We start from the raw sequence: 18,072 nt of genomic DNA on the forward strand, positions 1-18,072 counted from the left end.
TTCTGTTTGGCATATCCAAATTGCCAGCATCACTTTTATAGAATTTTAAGACATTTTACTCTTAAGCTTTGGGGCCATTATTAAGTAAAATAAAGGTTACTTGAACACAAGCACTGCCATACTGTGACAATTTGATGACCCAGATGGCTACTATGTGACTGATGAGTGGGGAGAGTATACAGCTTAAAGATGCTGGACAAAGGAGTGATTCACTTTGGGGTGGGATGGATTGGGATTCTGTAGATTTCCTCACACTACTCATTAACAGTAGTTAATTTAAAATTTATCAATTGTTTATTTCTGGAATTTTTCCATTTAACATTTTCTGGCTGCCATTGGCCATGGGTAACTAGAACTGCAGAAGTGAAACCTCGGATAAGGGGGGGACTACTGTGTACCTATGGTAGGCTAAGTAATGCTGGGCAACAGCTACTCTAATATTTCAGTGGCTTAACCCAACACAAGTTTATTTCTTGCTAATGCAGAGTCTGTTGTAGGTTCTGGGACTCTCCCGGCCAGCTGTGCAGTGTAATAATTTAGCATCCCAGGATCCTTCAGCCCAATGCCATTTCCTTAATATGTATTTCTGTGATTGCTGCGGCAAGGCAAGAGAGCAGAGAGTCAAGCATTGGCCCTGAAGTGATTCCACCAGGAAATGAAACATTTCACGTCCACTCACATTTATGTATAAAAACAAATTACATCACTATACCTGATTTCCAAAATTAGTGTAATTCTCCCCTATGCATAAAAGCACAAAGAGGACAGGAAAAATTGATGAGCACTGAAAATGCCTTCAGTAGTTTGAAATGTTATGAAAGTGTATTATGTTTCAGATTAGACTAATGCAGTCAATAATATTACTAGCATGTCATATATTAAGGTTGAAACTAATTAAAGTTTAATCTTGATCTTGTGACTGAAAGTTACAGACTTTAAGTAGTTTCACTGTTACTCAATGTTTGCATTACTGTCTGTGCAAGCAACTAGTCATTTAGAGTCATAATTGATTCATGACATTGTTTAACCTGAGTTGTTTAAAGACTAAAAGCCATATGCACTTAAATGAATTGATTTAATATTAGGGAAAATATTAAAACACAAGACTTGCTTTTTCGTAGGGTTCCAATATCATAATCTAAATAAGCCACATTTACACTGAAAGGAATACATTATGCACAGGAAGGAATAATTACTAATGACTGCCCATTATAGACAAATGGCATATTACTAGGTATTTAACATGTTACTTAGTTTCAGCCATATATATATTTTTTTGGTTGCTACAATATTGAACAACTAACTAAAGGATCATTTACTCAAAAATTGCTTCTAAATATTAACTTAATTTTTACCACCTACCAGATGTTATCCTATCGGTGGGGTGAAGTGGTTGACACAGATTTGTTAGTTGAGGCTAATACCACATTAGAGGCCACGGACAGGATACTCTTTCACCTAATCTCTCCATAGCAATTTGTTGAAATGTTTATTTTAAAAAGGTAGTTGAAAGTTAATTTCTTAATTAACTTCACGTAATTTTTTGAAAGCCAGCTTTTGGACCCATCAAAACCCATACAGCAATTGACACTGATGATAATATAAAGATATGCGAATATATCTGTTTGTCAGGTGTAAAGAATTATCTAAAGAGCATCCACGTGGGAACTAAAACTTACAAACAAGCACGCAGCTGATCCCTTTATTCCTCACTTCCAAGAGGTCAACAAGGTCTACCCTTTGGTCCTTAGTTTATAAACTGTCCTCAGACATAATAGTGTCCAGTGCTCATGTCACAGCTGTTAACAGAGGGAAAGAAAGCAAGCGAGAAAGACGCCTCTGAAGTTAGGACAAGCTTCAGCCTGCCACCGATTAGGCGGCTCACGGTGCCACAGGTACGCTTCTAGCAGAGGAGCAATTTCAGAGGTCAGGTTGAAAAACAGCCACAAAGAGAACCGCCCGGGCCGCGGCGGATCAGCCGTCGGGGCGGGCAGGCCGCGGCCCAGTCCGGCGAGTTTACGCATTTCCGCAGCCGCCGGGATCCTCCCCTGGGGTCCTCGCGGGGCAGGTACGGTCCCTTCCCCCCGACCTGTCCGCCAGGCGCGCGCCTGGCCTTCCGAGGCGACGCCCTAGCGGTGGGAATGGGAACACTCCGCTGGGCGGCTTCCTTTCCATTCGCCCTCCCCAGCCGGACCCCAAAGCCCCGAAAGCCCCGGGAGAAGGAAGTCCCAGCTCTGTCCCCGTCCATCCCCGCCCCGTTTCTCGCTCCGGCTGGCTGCGTCCCTCGCTCCGATGCCACCGAGCCGAGCCTCGTCGCCACTGCTGGGTGGCCGTCCGGCGGAGGTGGCGGCGAGCGCCCAGGCTCCGGGCAGGGAAATGGGGCAGGGTGAGTGAGCCGGCTTGGGGAGAGGCTCGCGGCGCCCCCGCCTGCGGGGCTGGGGGCGGCGCTGCCTCGGCCGGGCCCGCGCTGGGCCGAGCCTCAGACGCTGCGCTCTCTCCCCCCTTCAAGTCCCGGCTTGAGAGCCGAGCCGCGAGCGCGCAGCCCCGGGAGGGGAGAGTGGGGAAGGGAGCCGCGGGGGAGAACAGGCGAGCCACTGGCTCCTGAAAAAGTAGGGGCTCTGGGTGGGAAAAGAGAAACGAGCCCTCCCAACTTTCCTTCTGAAAAGTTTTCCGCGGGCTTTTCGTCCGCCCGCCCGGGGGAGCGCTGCAGGCGTGGCGGCTGCGCCCGTGCGCCTCGCCCCTCGCCCGCTCCTCCTCCTCGCAGGCTGGGCTGCTCCTCGCCCTCCGCGAGAGGCGCCAATGGCTCCCTAGTCAACCCCGCGGGGCGGGGGCTGCAGCGCCTCCTCCCGCCGCCGCCGCTCCCGGCGCCCGCGGGCAGGGACCCGGGGCCCGCAGGTGGAAGCGCACTCGGGAGGCGGACCGGCCCGGGGTTGGGGCGGCTCGGGCGGGCCCCCGACGCGCGGCCAGCCCCGCTCGGGCCTCGGGAAGGCGCGCGTCCCGCCCTGACCGGCTGGCCTCTCCCACTGCAGCAGTGACGCGCCGCCTGGGAGCGGGAGCCCGCGCCGCGGTCCGCAGGGTGATGGACGGCAGAGCCCCGAGCGCGCAGGACGCCCAGGCGGTGCCGACAGCGCCCGCCGCCGCCGGGTAAGCCGCGAGCGCCGCGCCGCCGCTCTCCGGGGAGGGCGAGGGCAGGGCGGGGGGCATCTGCGCGTTCACCTGGCGGGCGACTCGCTGCTTGCCGGCCGCCTGACTTTGGCCAACCGGCACGCGGCCGAGGAGGCTGCCTCCTCCGGCCTCGGAGGCCGCCCGGGGTGAGGGCTCGGATCGTTTCTCCCTGCTTTCCTGCTGGGGCTGCGCCGAGTGGCTGGAGAGCAGCTGGGTGCCAAGAATCGGGTGAGGTCCCGGAGCAAGAACTGTAACAAAGGGCCCCTTGTTGGGGCTTCGGGAGCGCGGCGGGGGATACCTGTAAGCGAGCTCTTGGGAAGGGGGGGAAAAGTTCCCTTGGACGAGAGCTGAGGCCCAGGCAGGTGAGCAGTGTCGGGGTGACTAAGGAAGGGGCTTTCTGCCGGGCTTGGAGGGCGGCGGGACGGTGCCGGCTGTCAGCCCGCTTGACAGTTCCGGGACCGCGCGGGGTGCGCGCCTCTGATCGGGGGTGTGTGTGCCGGGGACCAATTACTGGTGCCAAAGCCTAGCGCGAAGGCAGACGGCAAACAAGCAGACTTTTCTTTGTATCCTCACGTGTTTGAGGAGAGATTGGAGGCGAAGGGGCTGTCACATGGTGAGTTAATATTAAATGAAGCGTGCCTTCCTGCCAGATATGCTAATATCACCTTGCTAAGCGTTTGGGTAAACAGTAATGAGAACAGGTAGTTCTGCAAGAGATGGGGAGAACCTGAAAGTAACCTTCGTCTTGGTCAACAGTGAGGGCTTCACGCCGGTGCTCGCTGAGCTGCTGAAGTGGGAAACCCCTTGGATGCAGTGGAACCTTTTTTCTGCAAGTGTTCCCCCAAACTCTGTTTCTTTTCTGAAAATCTGAACGCAGAAATGCCCTTAAAAGAATAGAAACGTTCCAGAAAAGAAACATTAAGGAAATACTGTATCGACTTTGAAACCTATGAATGAGAGTTGTGCAGTTTTCCCGATTAAATAGTAGAGAAGTCAGTTTTTCCTTGGAACCTGACAGGCGTTTCCGTAGAAGCAAGTCACAGCATGTTGATTCATCAGAGACCATGCAAACACTGGCAGTTGTCTAGAGGAAACATGGGAAAGTCTCAGAGCAGCATGACTAATATAAAAGATATTTAGCATAATGCCTACGTGGTACATGAATTCTTTCATTTTGTTCCAAATAGTTATTTTCTCCCCTTTGCAAGTAACCACACTCACTACTTCCTTTCCTACTCTTTCCCCACTTTTCTCATTCAGATAATATCATAGATTCTTCCAGAGATTTTCACATTAGGATGCCTGAGTAAAGAAGTACATTGGTAGGAAGATAGTAATCATAACAGCATGGGCCTCTCGATGGAGTTGCAGAGTTATGTAAATTGAAGATGAGACATCTTTCAGTAGTACTGAGATGATGTAGTAAGGTACCATAAAATTGAATTAACTTGGTGGATTTGAAAATGGGTTAGCTTAAAGTACTTAAAAGAAGAAAAGAAAAAAAAAAGAACCCAGCCTATGCACGTACACAGAATATACTTATGGGCGTTGAGAAATAAATTAATACTTTTGAGTAAAATAGATGAGATCAGCTGGCTCTGAGATGAAGGAATGGTAAGAATTTTCTAGTGATAAGCATGACTATAATTAAGATACTTCAGATTTTACTTTTGAGAAGTTAAAGGTTTAACTAGTAAGTTCTTTGTTCAAAAGAATATACAAAACTTTTATCTAATTTCTCAAATATGAAGAAAATGCTTTTAAGGAATTTTGCCCTCTCCTCTCCAAATTTAAGGAAGGACATCTGGAATAATGCTTCAATATCATATCTAAAAGCACCCCACTGTATCATTTTACGTTATCTTCAGAAAAGTTATCAGTATCTGAAAAGTGTAAACAAAAAATTACTCTATTTTATCTGTCTTCTTTCACTTATCTATCTTGTCCCTTGGCATATCCCAAGTGCCTATTATGTGGTATTTATTGAATATTCAGTATTGATTTTGTTGTTTTTCTCAAAAACTGGAAACATTTAAAAGGTTTTAACTGCGAAAAATATTATCCTAGGTATAGTTATTTGGGAGGTGGTAGGGAGCAAGCTCAGTCAATATGTTATAATAAATCATTAGGTTTGAGAAGTAAATTCCTTGCTATAAAACTACTTAAATCATGACTCATTACTCTAATAGCTACAAGGCCTAGTTTAATCCTTAATCTTATATATTACTGCTCTATAGAATTTCTCTGTAATTTCCCATGTTTTACATTGTTGTAACAGGTCATGTTAAAGAAATTTAGTGCAACTCCATATTTTATAAGTGACAATTTGAAGCCCCGAGACACTGAGTGACTTTGCTGAATTCCCATAGCAAATTAGTGGCAAAACCAGAAGGAAAACCTAGGACTAGTTGCCTGGTTCATTGCATTAATTGTTTTAAATCTTTTTCTAACCATAATATGATACATTTAAATTTCAGAGTCATCTTGGGTACCTTAGCTTTAGATCTACTAGTGCTTGTGTTTTTTAGTTGCCCATGTAAATATGATCAAAAATAACTAAGTAAACCTCTTTGAAATTTAAATGTCAACAGTGTAAGTTGATCTTATTGTGAGGAATCTTAATGTTTTGATTCTGAAACAAATTTTCAGGAATGGTCGGGGGAAAAAAGCCTACTACTTTATAATCTTGCAGCTTTGGGCCTAGGGAGTTAATTGAAGGTGGTGTAAAAATGAAGGAATAATTTAGCAGCTGCTTTCTTAAGCTTTTATGTGGATATATTACTGGTTCTAAAATTCACTGATTATGTAAACTGAGTTGTTGGTAGCTAAAATCTATTGACTACTTAGAAGCTGAATGCCTTAGCTGAGGTTTCAACATGAGAATTACCTGGGTATCTTTAATACTAATAGCCCATGCTCTCACAATCCTACCTATTCTGATTTTACCTGACCTGGGACAAAGGCATGGAGAGTTTTTAAATGCTGGTCAGGTGATTCTAATATGCAACCACAGATGAGGACCTTTGATTAAGTAGGTATCAACAGGTGAGATGGAGATGAAGCCATAAAGGGAATGGAGGCTGCTATTAATCATTTTTTGGGAACTCAAGTTTGTAAATTTCAGCTTTATTTTGCCTTTTAAATTAAAGATCCATTTAGGTCCTTTATAGCTTTATTATTTAAAAAAATTGCTACTCCTTTTTGAGGAAACATATTAACTCTGTTACGATCGTAGAAACTGAGGCTCAAATTGTTTAGCATACTCAAGGCCACACAACTCTAAGGGATGAAAGTAATAGAAACAAGGCCTGATCTCCAAATTTATGCTCTTCATCACTAGGCCTGTTGTCACCCAGTGTGTTTACTACCATGGATTTTACTGAATGGCTAAATAATATTTTTATTTAAAGTGGCTTTATAAATGCCTTGCCTTGATTTTTTTTTTTAAATCATGTTTATATTTTATTATTTTAAAACTCCTAAAAATTCTAATGCATAAGAAACCCAATGCTTAGCATTTAAAAGGAACTTAAATATTTGGTTTATATCTTCAGAATCATGTTTAACATTTTTCTGTGTTTGGGATGATTTAATTTAACTCAGTAAACTGATGGTCTTTTGTCGTATGACAATCTATTTTTTGCTATTAGGCAACTGTTAGAGTTGTTTAATTTCAAAACTATGATTTTTGATTGCCAAATGAGAAACGTGAAATTGTTTATTAAGACAGTGATAGACTTTTTGTTCAAAGTCTAATTTCCTTTGAATGTGTTAGAGGGTAATTGAATAACATTATGACCTTTATTATTGAAATGCCAGGTTTATTTATATAATAATAAATAACAAGCTTCATGTTATTGAGACAACTGCTTTTATTTAATTCATTAGTCATAATTTGTGAGCCCTTATTTTGTGTAAAACATGTTTTTCTAGTTACTGGGAGATTGACTTCTGATGTTAAGGGCTTTACTAAAATCTGTAACTGTGCAGGAAAAAAAAGGAATATGATGTATGTGTAGAAATGGTACTTTGATGCCAACTTTAAATCATTATGTTTAGAATGTAATAGCCTAAACCACTGGTCAGCAAACTATGGCCCAACAAATTGTGTCAAAATGGGTCCTCTATATGTATTTCTTTTTTCTTTTCTCCAACTTTTTTTATTGTGGTAAAATACACATGACATAAAATTTACTGTCTTACCCGGCCGGGTGTGGTTCAGGGTTTGAGCGTGGTGGACCCAGGATCCAGGCGATCAGGGTTCGATTCCCGGTCAGGGCACATGCCCGGGTTTCGGGCTTGATCAATGACTCTCTCATCATTGATGTTTCTATCTTTCTATTCCTCTCCTTTCCTCTCTCTGAAATTAATAAAGATATATTTCGAAAAGAAAATTACTATCTTAACCATTTTTAGTATACAGCACAGTGGTATGAAGTACATTCATATTATTGTAAAACCATCACCACCATCTACCTCAGAACTCTTCATCTTGCAAAACTGAAACTCTATATCCATTAAACAAAACTCCCCTTCTCTCCACTCAGCCCTGGAAATCGCCATTCTACTTTCTGTCTCTATGATTTTCACCATTCCAGGTATCTCAAATAAATGGAATCAAACAGTCTTTGGCTTTTTGTGACCGACTTATTTCACATAGCTTAATGTCCTCAAGATTCATCCATGTTGTATCATATATCAAAATTTCCTTCTTTTTTAAGGCCGAACAATAATATTCCATTGTATGTATATATCACATTTTTGCGTCTCCATCTATCATTGGGCACTTGGGTTGCCCCATTTTGGGGCTATTGTGTATAACGCGGCTAGGAACAAGGGTGTACAAATATCTCTTTGACAACTGGCTTTTAATTCTCCTGTGTACATAGCCAGAATTGCTGGATCATATGGTCATTCCATTTTCAATTTTTTGAGGCCCACATACTGTTTTCCATGGAGCTGTACCATTTTTTCAGTCCCACAACCATGCACAAGGGTTTCAGTTTTTCTACATCCTTGCCAACCCTCATCATTTTCTGTGTTTTTTTTATAGTGGCCATCCTAATGAGTGTGAGGTGTTACCTCAGTATGGTTTTCACTTGCATTTCCTAAACAATTAGTGATGTCAGGCATCATTTCATGCTTTTGTCTATTCACATATCTTCTTTTCAGTAATGTTGACTTAAGTCCCTTGCCTATTTTTTAATCGTTTTTTTGCTTTTGTGGTTGTTGAGTTTCAGAAGTTCTTATATACTCTGGATATTAATCTCTAATCCTCTACCTGTTTTTGTAAAGAGTTTTATGGACACTCAGCCATACCTATTCATTTGCATATTGTGTATGATAGCTTTCACATTATAATTGAGTAGTCCAGACAGAGAATATATGGCCTGCAAAGCTAAAAATATTTGCCCTCTGCCCATATGCAGAAAAAGTTTGTTGACCCCCAGGACTAACTAATGAAATTGGCAAATGAAATGGTCATTATTTAATTTTAAATTTATTTACTGGGGAGACTTCTAAGTATTGAACTTAAAAATAAATTGGAACAAAATGATTTATATTCTGTTTGTATAAAGCAATATTTATCTTATGGTTAGAGATTTTGCCGAATTTTGGTTAGTAATTGATGCATTTTTTTCCCAGTGAAAACTTAGGCTTGGCCCCTTGGTGGGCATTTTGGAATTTTAACATTTATAAGATACTTGAATATATTAAATTAAATTAAATGAATTAATTTATTTAAACATCTTTATTGATTCAGAGAGAGGAAAGGAGAGGGAGAGAGAGAGATAGAAACATCAATGATGAGAGAGTCATTGATCGGCTGCCTAGCCCACAACCCGGGCATGTGCCCTGGCCCGGAATCGAACCCCGATCTCCTGAATCCTAGGTCGATGCTCAACCGCTGAGCCACACCCGGCCAGGCGCTGGAATATATTTTAAAGAGTAGGTCTAAACTTCTGTGCTGGAGAAACTTTCACTAGAAATGACTGATATGTGGTTCAGATGTTTAGAAACAGATGTGCTTAAGAGCTGGACCAAAGGTAGAAGGAGTTCCTGTCTAGTTTTTTAAGTCCATACTTATTTTCTGAGTTAGGTCAAATAGTCTTTATAATTTTCAGCAAGCATTTTTGTTGTTATTAAAGATATTTCATATCTTTATCTTAAAGCTTTTAGTGTTCTAACATTAGTATGTTAGTTGTTGTAAGACTTTTTTTTATGACTTTGCTTTGCTAAATTTTTTTCCCATCTGTTATAGTAAAAACAAACTCAAAGTATGGGAGAACAAAGTTTCCCATGACTATTTATAAAGGGCCAAATGTCCTCAGCTTTGCATACAAACTTCACAGTTGAGGAATGAATTCCTTGGAAAAGACCCTCAAAGACTCACTAGTTTTTAGAAAATGCTAGAGTGAACTTGGGTCATTTTTAAAATATAGTTTAAGTTTGCAATACTGTTTATAAATTTAAATTAGTTAAAACTATTTATTGACTTTAGATATAGAATTGAATTGTAGAGTAGTTTGACAAAGAAAATGCTTAAATTGGGATGGTCATAGATCAATATTAAGACAGCATAGAGTGCAAAGGCGAGAAAAATAGTTCAACTCATAGAAATCTGAAAACATTACTATTTGTAACTTTTAACACATTTAAAATAGTTATGAATATTTACAAAGATTAGAATTTTCAAGTTTCACAGGCAATAAATGAAGGTATTTGAGTTTCCAACACGTGTGATGGGCAGTATCCTGACTACATCTGTGTCTTTTCATGCTATACAGCTCAGGGATATAACTCAGAGGCAGGCCTTCAGGAATTTATTGTGAAGAAAGCATAACATGCCACAGAATTGGGTCAGTTTCTTAACTGCCTACTCTCTAGAGAAAAACACACACGTAGTTCCCTTAAGGCTTTCAGGTTTTTGGTTGTGAGATGACTAACGAATAGGCTAGGTGAGCAGGGAGAAGAATTATCTCTGAATCCCTCATTTGAATTTTCTTTAATTACTCTTGTTCCCACCCTAGTGGGACCCCCTGCTCCACTGAAATCGGAGCTTTAGAAATAATATAAACAATTAGTTAAAAAAAAAAGTATGGGAAATTTGTGTTAATAGGACAGAGGTTTGCCTTTGTAATTGCCTCAGACTTGTAGAAAATTACTTTGGGCAGAATTAAGAGTGAAAATACCCAAATTTGTGGGATTGGATTTTTGAAAATAATCAAAGAGGTTTGGAGGCAAGCCTCTGAAATGAGGTTGGAAAAGAACCTGGTTATGGTAGTTTGGGCCCAAAATATGGTTGTGCCTATAAACTAATGATTCTGATTTTCTTGTATGTATTTGTTAAAATTAAATATACTGTTTCAAACTAACATCTATCCTTCTCAAACTATTCCAAAAAATTCAAGAGGAGGGAAGACTTCCAAGCTCTTTTTACAAGGCCAGCAATATCGTAATTCCAAAACCAGATAAAGACACTGCAAAGAAAGAAAATTATAGGCCAGTATCCCTGATGAATATAGATGCAAAATATTAGCAAGCTGGATCCAGCAGTATATTAAAATGATTATACACCATCATCAAGTGGAGTTTATTCCGGGGATGCAAGGTTGGTACAATATCTGCAAATCAATAAATGTGATTCACCACACAAACAAAATGAAGGATAAAAATCACATGATTATATCAGTAGATGTAGAAAAAGCATTTGATAAAATCCAGCACCCATTTTTTATAAAAACTCTCAGTAAAGTGGGAATAGAGGGATTATACCTGAATATAATAAAGGCCATATATGACAAACCCACAGCCAACATCATACTCAGTGGGCAAAAACTAAAAGCATTTACCTTAAGAACAGCAACAAGACAGGGATGTCCACTTCCCCCACTCTTATTCAACTTAGTACTGGAAATAGTCGCCACAGCAATCAGACAAGAAAAGGAAATAAATGCATCCCGATTGGAAAGGAAGAAGTAAAACTGTCATCATTTGTAGGTGACATGATATTGTATATAGAGAACCCTAAAGATTCCACCAAAAAAAGAGAACTGATAAATTAATTCAGTAAAGCAGCAGGATATAAAATAAATATTCAGAAATCAGTAGCATTTATATACACCAAAAATGAACTATCAGAAAGGGAAACTAAGAAAACATTCCCATTTACAATTGCATTAAAAAAAAAAACCAAAAAGCCTAGGAATAAGTTTAACCAAGAATGTAAAAGATCTATACTTGGAAAATTATGAGACACTGAAGAAAAAAATTAAAGAAGATATAAATAAGGGGAAGCATGTGCCATATTCATGGATAGGAATAATTAATTCATTGAAAAGTCCATATTACCCAAAGCAATCTATAGGGTTAACACAATTCCTATCAAGATACCAACAGTGTATTTCACAGAACTAGGGCAAATATCCCCAAAATTTATATGGAACCACAGAGACCCCAAATAGTCACAGTAATCCTGAGGAAGGAAAACAAAGTTGAAGGAATTATGCTTACCTATTATCAAACTGTATTATAAGCCATAGTAATCAAAACATGATACTGGCATTAAAACAGACACATAGATTAATGGAACAGAACAGAGCCCAGAAATAAACCCACGGCTTTATGTTCAATTAATATTTGACAAAGGAGGCAAGTACATACAATGGGGTAAAGATAGTCTATTCAATAAATGGTGTTGGGAAAATTGGATAGATACGTGGGAGAAAAAAAAGAAACTAAACCACCAACTTACGTGATACACAAGAATAAACTCAAAATGGATTAAAGACTTAAATGTTGGACTTGATACCATAAAAATCCAAGAAGAAAACATAGTAAAATCTCAGACATTTCTTGTAGCAATATTTTTTCTGATATCTCTCTTCGGGCAAGGGAAGCAAAAGAAAAAATAAATAAATGGGAATACACCAAACTAAAAAGTTTTACATAGCAAAGGAAACCATCAACAAAATGAAAAGGCCACCCGCTGAATGGGAGAACGTATTTGCCAATGATACATCTGAAAAGGGGTTAATATCCAAAATGTATAACAAACTTACAAAACTCAACACTAAAAAACAATCCAATTACAAAATGGGCAAAGGACCTAAATAGACACTTCTCCAAAGAGGACATACGAAAGGCAAATAGACATGAAAAGATACTAAAGTTCACTTATCAGAGAAATTAAGATTAAGACCACAATAAGGTATCACCTGACATCTTTCAGAATGGCTATTATCAATAAATTAACAAACACCAAGTGTTGGTAAGTATGTGGAGAAAAGGGAGCCCTCCTGCATTGTTGGTGAAAATGCAGACTGGTGCATCCACTGTGGAAAGCAGTATGGAGTTACCTCAAAAAATTAAAAATGGAACTACCTTATGAACTAGTGATTCCACTTCTGGTAATATGTCCGAAGAAACCTGAAACACTGATTTGGAATAGTACATGCACCCCTATGTTCATTTCAGCGCCATTTACAATGGCCAAGATTTGGAAGCAGCTCAAGTGTCCAAGAGTAGATGAGTGGATAAAAAAGCTGTGGTGCATTTACACAATGGAGTACTAGTTTTCTGTAAAAAAGAAGGAAATATTACCTTTTGCAACAGCATGGATGAACCTGGAGAGTTAAATGAAATAAGCCAATCAGAGAAAGACAAGTACAGTACCATATGAGTTCAGTTTTATGTGGAATCTAATAAAATCACTAACAAACAAAATAGGAACAGACTGAAGATACAGAGAACAGACTGACAGCTGTCAGAGGTGAGGGAGGTTCAGGGACTAGGTGAAAAAAGTGCAGGGATTGAGCAAGAAATGTGATTCCTAAAAGGAAAGGGATGGTGGGGGGAGGTAGGAGGGATAAAGGGAGTATAGATGGTGATGGAAGGAGACTTGACTTGGGGTGAATGCACAATACAATATACGGATGATGTATTATAGAGCTGTGCCCCTGAAACCTATGTAATTTTATTAAGCAATGTCACCCCAATAAATTCAATAAAAATCTATTAATAAACAAATAAATATGCCATTTCACTTTATAGTCTAACATTACAGCTTCTGTACTTAAACTGTACCAAGATACATTTGTGTGTTTTTTTGTTTTTGTTTTTTTAAAAATATATATCTGTATTGATTTCAGAGAGAGGAAGGGAGAGGGAGAGAGAGAAACAGAAACATCAATAATGAGAGTCACTGATCGGCCGCCTCCTGCATGCCCCTAATGGGGCATTGAGCCCGCAACCCGGACATGTGCCCTGACTGGGAATCGAACCCGGATCGCGTGGATCCTAGGCCAATGCTCAACCGCTGAGCCACGCCCAGCCGGGCCCAAGGTACATTTGTAATGGAGTAGAGTTAAGACGGTCAAACCTAGGTGGCCCATTTATCAGTAGTCCTTGAGAATTTCCGTCCTACTTTTCATCACACATGCTATTATTTCTGGAGAAGTGGAAGTAGGGAAGTATTAGTTGAGCCCAAGGGGAATTGTGTGACAGGAACCACAGTTTTAACAGCTGCTACAATCATGTATCAGTTCAGATGTGCAGGAAAAACAGGAAATTGCGTTGCTCAATCTGAAAATGACTACCACCCTAGCATTTGCAGGTCTGATGGATGTGCTTTAGTTTCTTGACCAATTAAGTCCACAGTAGTCAAGAGCCACTGAATATATTTTCTCCTTGGTGCTAAAGTGGGTGCAGGTTTTGCACAAAGTGGAAGTGTCAGAGAGAGGAGCAATCCTTCGTTTCTCTTTTCTTTCGTGCCCGATGGTCAAGTAGCACTGCTTTAATAGAAGGAGGAAAGAGGGTCCCTGTCTTAAAGGATCTGTGTTTTGTGGTCTGAAGCAGTTCCCATTACTCTCAGGTTTTCATGCTTTAGTTGCTAGTTGGCTGCAAAACTCCTACACAAAGTGTCCAAGGGCTGTTTAATTTTCACGAAAGTTTCTTATCAGATTATGGGAGTGGTTTCTTCCCATCTTTTGTTCCTGTCAAGTATACCTGTTTGCAGAGAGCAGCTGGATGCTATAACTCAAAAAGCTGGGTATAGGATACAATTTGTATTGTACACATACAATTTGATTTTTTGTTTTGTATCTCAATACATTAAGTGTATATCAGTTGGGTATGTAATCCTCATTTACTCCCTTTCATTGAATCTTTTGTGATTTGTTTATGTTTTTACACTACTGCTTCATGGGGGGAAAATTAATTTCAATAAGTTGTGAAGGGGAGAGATTTCCAGGTATTTTTCTTTCTTTGGTTAGCCAAGTACTATGCTGTGCTAAATGGAAATGTAGTAGAAATAATTAAATTTTTACTTGGGACTGTGGATGAAGAAAGGAACGAGAAAATAGGCAAAATATATTCAATGAATGGAAAATGGAAAACAGAACCATCTCTGATGGGGGAAAAAGGCTGTAATACTGAATGTAGACTGCTGGCACTTAACTGGCAGTTTAAGGTTTGAAGGCTTTAATCTCTTCGGTTCAGTTGGTAACTCTGTTAACTAGTTTGTGAAATACTTCTGTGATCTTAGGTTATTAGAAATAATTTTCTGCCCAAGAACATGTATAACCTCTTCAAAAGTACCATATTGCTTTTGGCGGGAAGGATTCCATCAAAAATTAAGTTGATAATTATGCTAAAAACAATTCTTTACAGTGGTGTTTATAGGTCACATCATTGATTCATTATGTTTAAATAGGCAGTATATTCAAATGACACACAATTCAAAAGAGAAATCTGACAAAATAGAGAGAGGTCTCCCCCCAGCCCCTTGGTCTCTGTTTTCCCCTCAGAGGCAATCGGTGTTACCAGTTCTTACAAATTCTGGTAGGTTACTTTATACCCGTTTTATACCTGTGCTGTCCAGTGGTAATATAACGTGAACCACAAATCCAATTTAAAATTTTCTAGGTTCTACATTTAAAAATTCAATCTGAATGATGCAATGGTTAACATGATTCAAGTTCTACAAAACAAGGAAGTTGTCTTTAACAAAATAATTTACACTGAGTCATATTTGAAATTTAGATGAATTACATAAAATTTAAATTTAAATTCTTAGTCACACTAGCCATATCTCTGTGATAAAGAGCCTTCAGATGGCTATTGGCTAGCATATTGGACAGTACCTCTCCTTAAACTCAGGAGCAAATGACTGTATATGTGTATTTCTCCCACTTTTATACACAGTTCTGCTTTGTACTTTGCGTTTTTACTTAATATAACTTGATAATTATTCCATTTCATTACATAAAGGGCCCCATTTTCCCCCCTAGCTGTGTATTATCTTTGTAGGGATGAACCATGATTTATATAACCAATACCCAATTGATGGATACTTGTATTTCTTTTTCTCCTCTCCCTACCCCTTTGCTATTATTAAGTGGTCATGTCAGCATCCTTCATGCAGATTATAATCTACTGTGCTTACAGTCTTTCCTCCTATGTTTGATTAAATTAACTGGATGGTGAAACCCTAAAAAGCAGAGGCTATATTCTTGATTACTCTTGTGTATACAGATGGGTTTAATTTAATTTACTGCACATACCTCGACGTATAATGATCAGTTATTGGATAGGTATTATTTGAATTTGTGTGAACTTAAACAAGAGGTCAGTGTTGGAGACGGAGACCAGCAAAATAGTTGTCCACTGGAGTAGTCGAAGCTCAGTTATGCATAGTATTGAACTGAGTACTTGACATTCATCTTTGTAGCCATTACCCAATGAATTGTTAAGCCACCATCAAATGCACCATTAAAAGGGTTGTAGTAAATCTCTCAGCACTCTATTATAAAATTTCATTCTTGGATTGAGATTCTCTTTTAGCATTATTCCCGGCAGTGGTGTTTATAAAAGAAATATGCATTTCATTAGTAGTGCAAGTGAAAATTCTGAGCAATGTCATTTCCATTTAAAACTTAGAGAAACTAAAATATTTGGCCAGCATGGGCAGGATTGTTTAACACGACATAAATGCTATATCATGACTTACAGCCTAAATATTCCTATTTGAATAATGATAGCAGAGTAACATATAATTTATAGAATAAGTTATAGGCTTTGAGAATGAAGCAATTATTAACTTATGCATAAGAATTTTCATTTGTGTCAACACCCTCAGGTCAAAATTGTAGAGTCTTTCATTTTGTTTCTTCTTTTGGTGTAAGAAATTAGACTTTTGGTGTGAACATAATGACTGAAGAGTAAGACCAATTGATAAAGGATATTTTCTCCCAGCTCATGAACTAAGAGATTGAGAGTTTAGAGGTAACATTAATGAAAGAGATTGAACTGTCCGAGAAGCACCTAAAAAATAATCAGCATATGTGCTCCTCCCTGATTTTGGGGGGGAGTTACACTTCAAAATAAGTACAAAACTGCAAATATGATAGTAGAAAACAAGTTTGCCCATCCCCCCCCCCAAGAATGTTTTTGGCAACAAGTTAGATTTTATATTGTCCTAAAATAAGATGAAATTCTAAGCTAGATTTCATCAGAAAAACAAGCAAACCCAAAAGGCCATTTAATGTGTGGTCAGGGGATGCAGCGCTCCAGAAAGCGTTCCGGGCGAGCCCCACGCGGAGGCTCTGTTCAGCTCTGCTGTCTACCTTAGGTGAACCAGCGCCCTTGGCTCCCAGGCGTTCAGCAGCATTGGCTTTGGTTTCAGATAGAACTGGTCCAGCCAGAAGTCAGAATAGCACTCAACAGGCAGCTGGGACAGAAGGGACTCGGAGACAGAGAGCCTGGAATTGAACCTGTGCTTTGCCATTCGTGGCTCAGGCACTTTCTTTCCCTCGTTGGGCCTAAGTCTCCTTAGTAGTGGAAGAAGCTGGTTATGCAGGATGAAAGTGTGAAGTAATACCAGCACGTACGTTTATGTTTGTTAAATTTTCAGTTAATGTTTGTTAAATTTTAAATACTATCTGCTTTGTTAGAAAACAGCCTTTTGTCATGCTGGCACTGTTAGTATCCCGAGTGGCAAGCAAGGAGTGAGGGGACACGCCCTGTTCTCACTTCGCTCCTAGGAAGTGGCAGATGGGGTCGATTTTCTTCATTAGTCCCTTGTGAAAGTCCCGGTGCCAGATGCAGAGAAGTTGTTCTTGGAACGCTGAGTACAAAATGGGTGCTAATCTTCATGAAAATCACCTTTCTTTTTAGAGGGGAAAAATGCCCCCTCTGAGATTAGGAACAGGCCACCAAGGTGATTGTGATTCTGACTGTTTCCTCTCTTCACCATTGTGGGAATTGCCGTATCTTTTAACATTTCCCTTTTCTTCTGTGTACAATGAGGGTAACTCTAACTGTACGTCTTTGATTTTGTTAGGACTGATATTCATTGACTGAAAATTTTCAAGTGTAATGTCATACACAAGAACAGCCTTATTCAAAAGGGGGAGTGGGAATTCGAGACTCTATTCTTATCATAGGCTATTATATATTGAAGAGAACTCTTTTTAAACATGTGGATTAAAATCATACCTTCCACCGTGGCTGGGTGGCTCGTACACCAAAAGATTGCAGGTTCGATTCCCGGTCAGGGCACATACCTAGGTTGTGGGTTCAATCCCCGGTCAGGGGCGCAAACGGAAGGCAACCGATCGATGTTTCTTTCTTTCTTTCTTTCTTTCTTTCTTTCTTTCTTTCTTTCTTTCTTTCTTTCTTTCTTTCTTTCTTTCTTTCTTTCTTTCTTTCTTTCTTTCTTTCTTTCCTTCCTTCCTTCCTTCCTTCCTTCCTTCCTTCCTTCCTTCCTTCCTTCCTTCCTTCCTTCCTTCCTTCTTTCCTTCTTTCTTTCCTTCCTTCCTTCCTTCCTTCCTTCCTTCCTTCCTTCCTTCCTTCCTTCCTTCCTTCCTCCCTCCCTCCCTCCCTCCCTCCCTCCCTCCCCGCTCGCCC

General features: G+C 40.1%; 1 protein-coding gene across 10 annotated transcripts in view; it reads left to right on the forward strand.

Annotated features, from left to right (window-relative positions):
- The first annotated feature begins 1,773 nt into the window (after positions 1 to 1,773).
- Positions 1,774 to 18,072, forward strand: part of COBLL1 (cordon-bleu WH2 repeat protein like 1) — a 147,498-nt gene continuing 131,199 nt past the window's right edge. For all 10 annotated transcript variants that reach the window (XM_081143253.1, XM_081143255.1, XM_081143256.1 and 7 more), the window contains exons 1-2: positions 1,774 to 2,386; positions 3,030 to 3,144. In XM_081143253.1, the coding sequence (XP_080999379.1) occupies positions 2,293 to 2,386; positions 3,030 to 3,144 (209 nt within the window). In that variant the 5' untranslated portion in view covers positions 1,774 to 2,292. The remainder of the gene's footprint in view (positions 2,387 to 3,029; positions 3,145 to 18,072) is intronic.

Source organism: Miniopterus schreibersii, assembly GCF_964146895.1.
Source record: "Miniopterus schreibersii genome assembly, chromosome: 7".
Taxonomy (NCBI): Eukaryota; Metazoa; Chordata; class Mammalia; order Chiroptera; family Miniopteridae; genus Miniopterus; species Miniopterus schreibersii.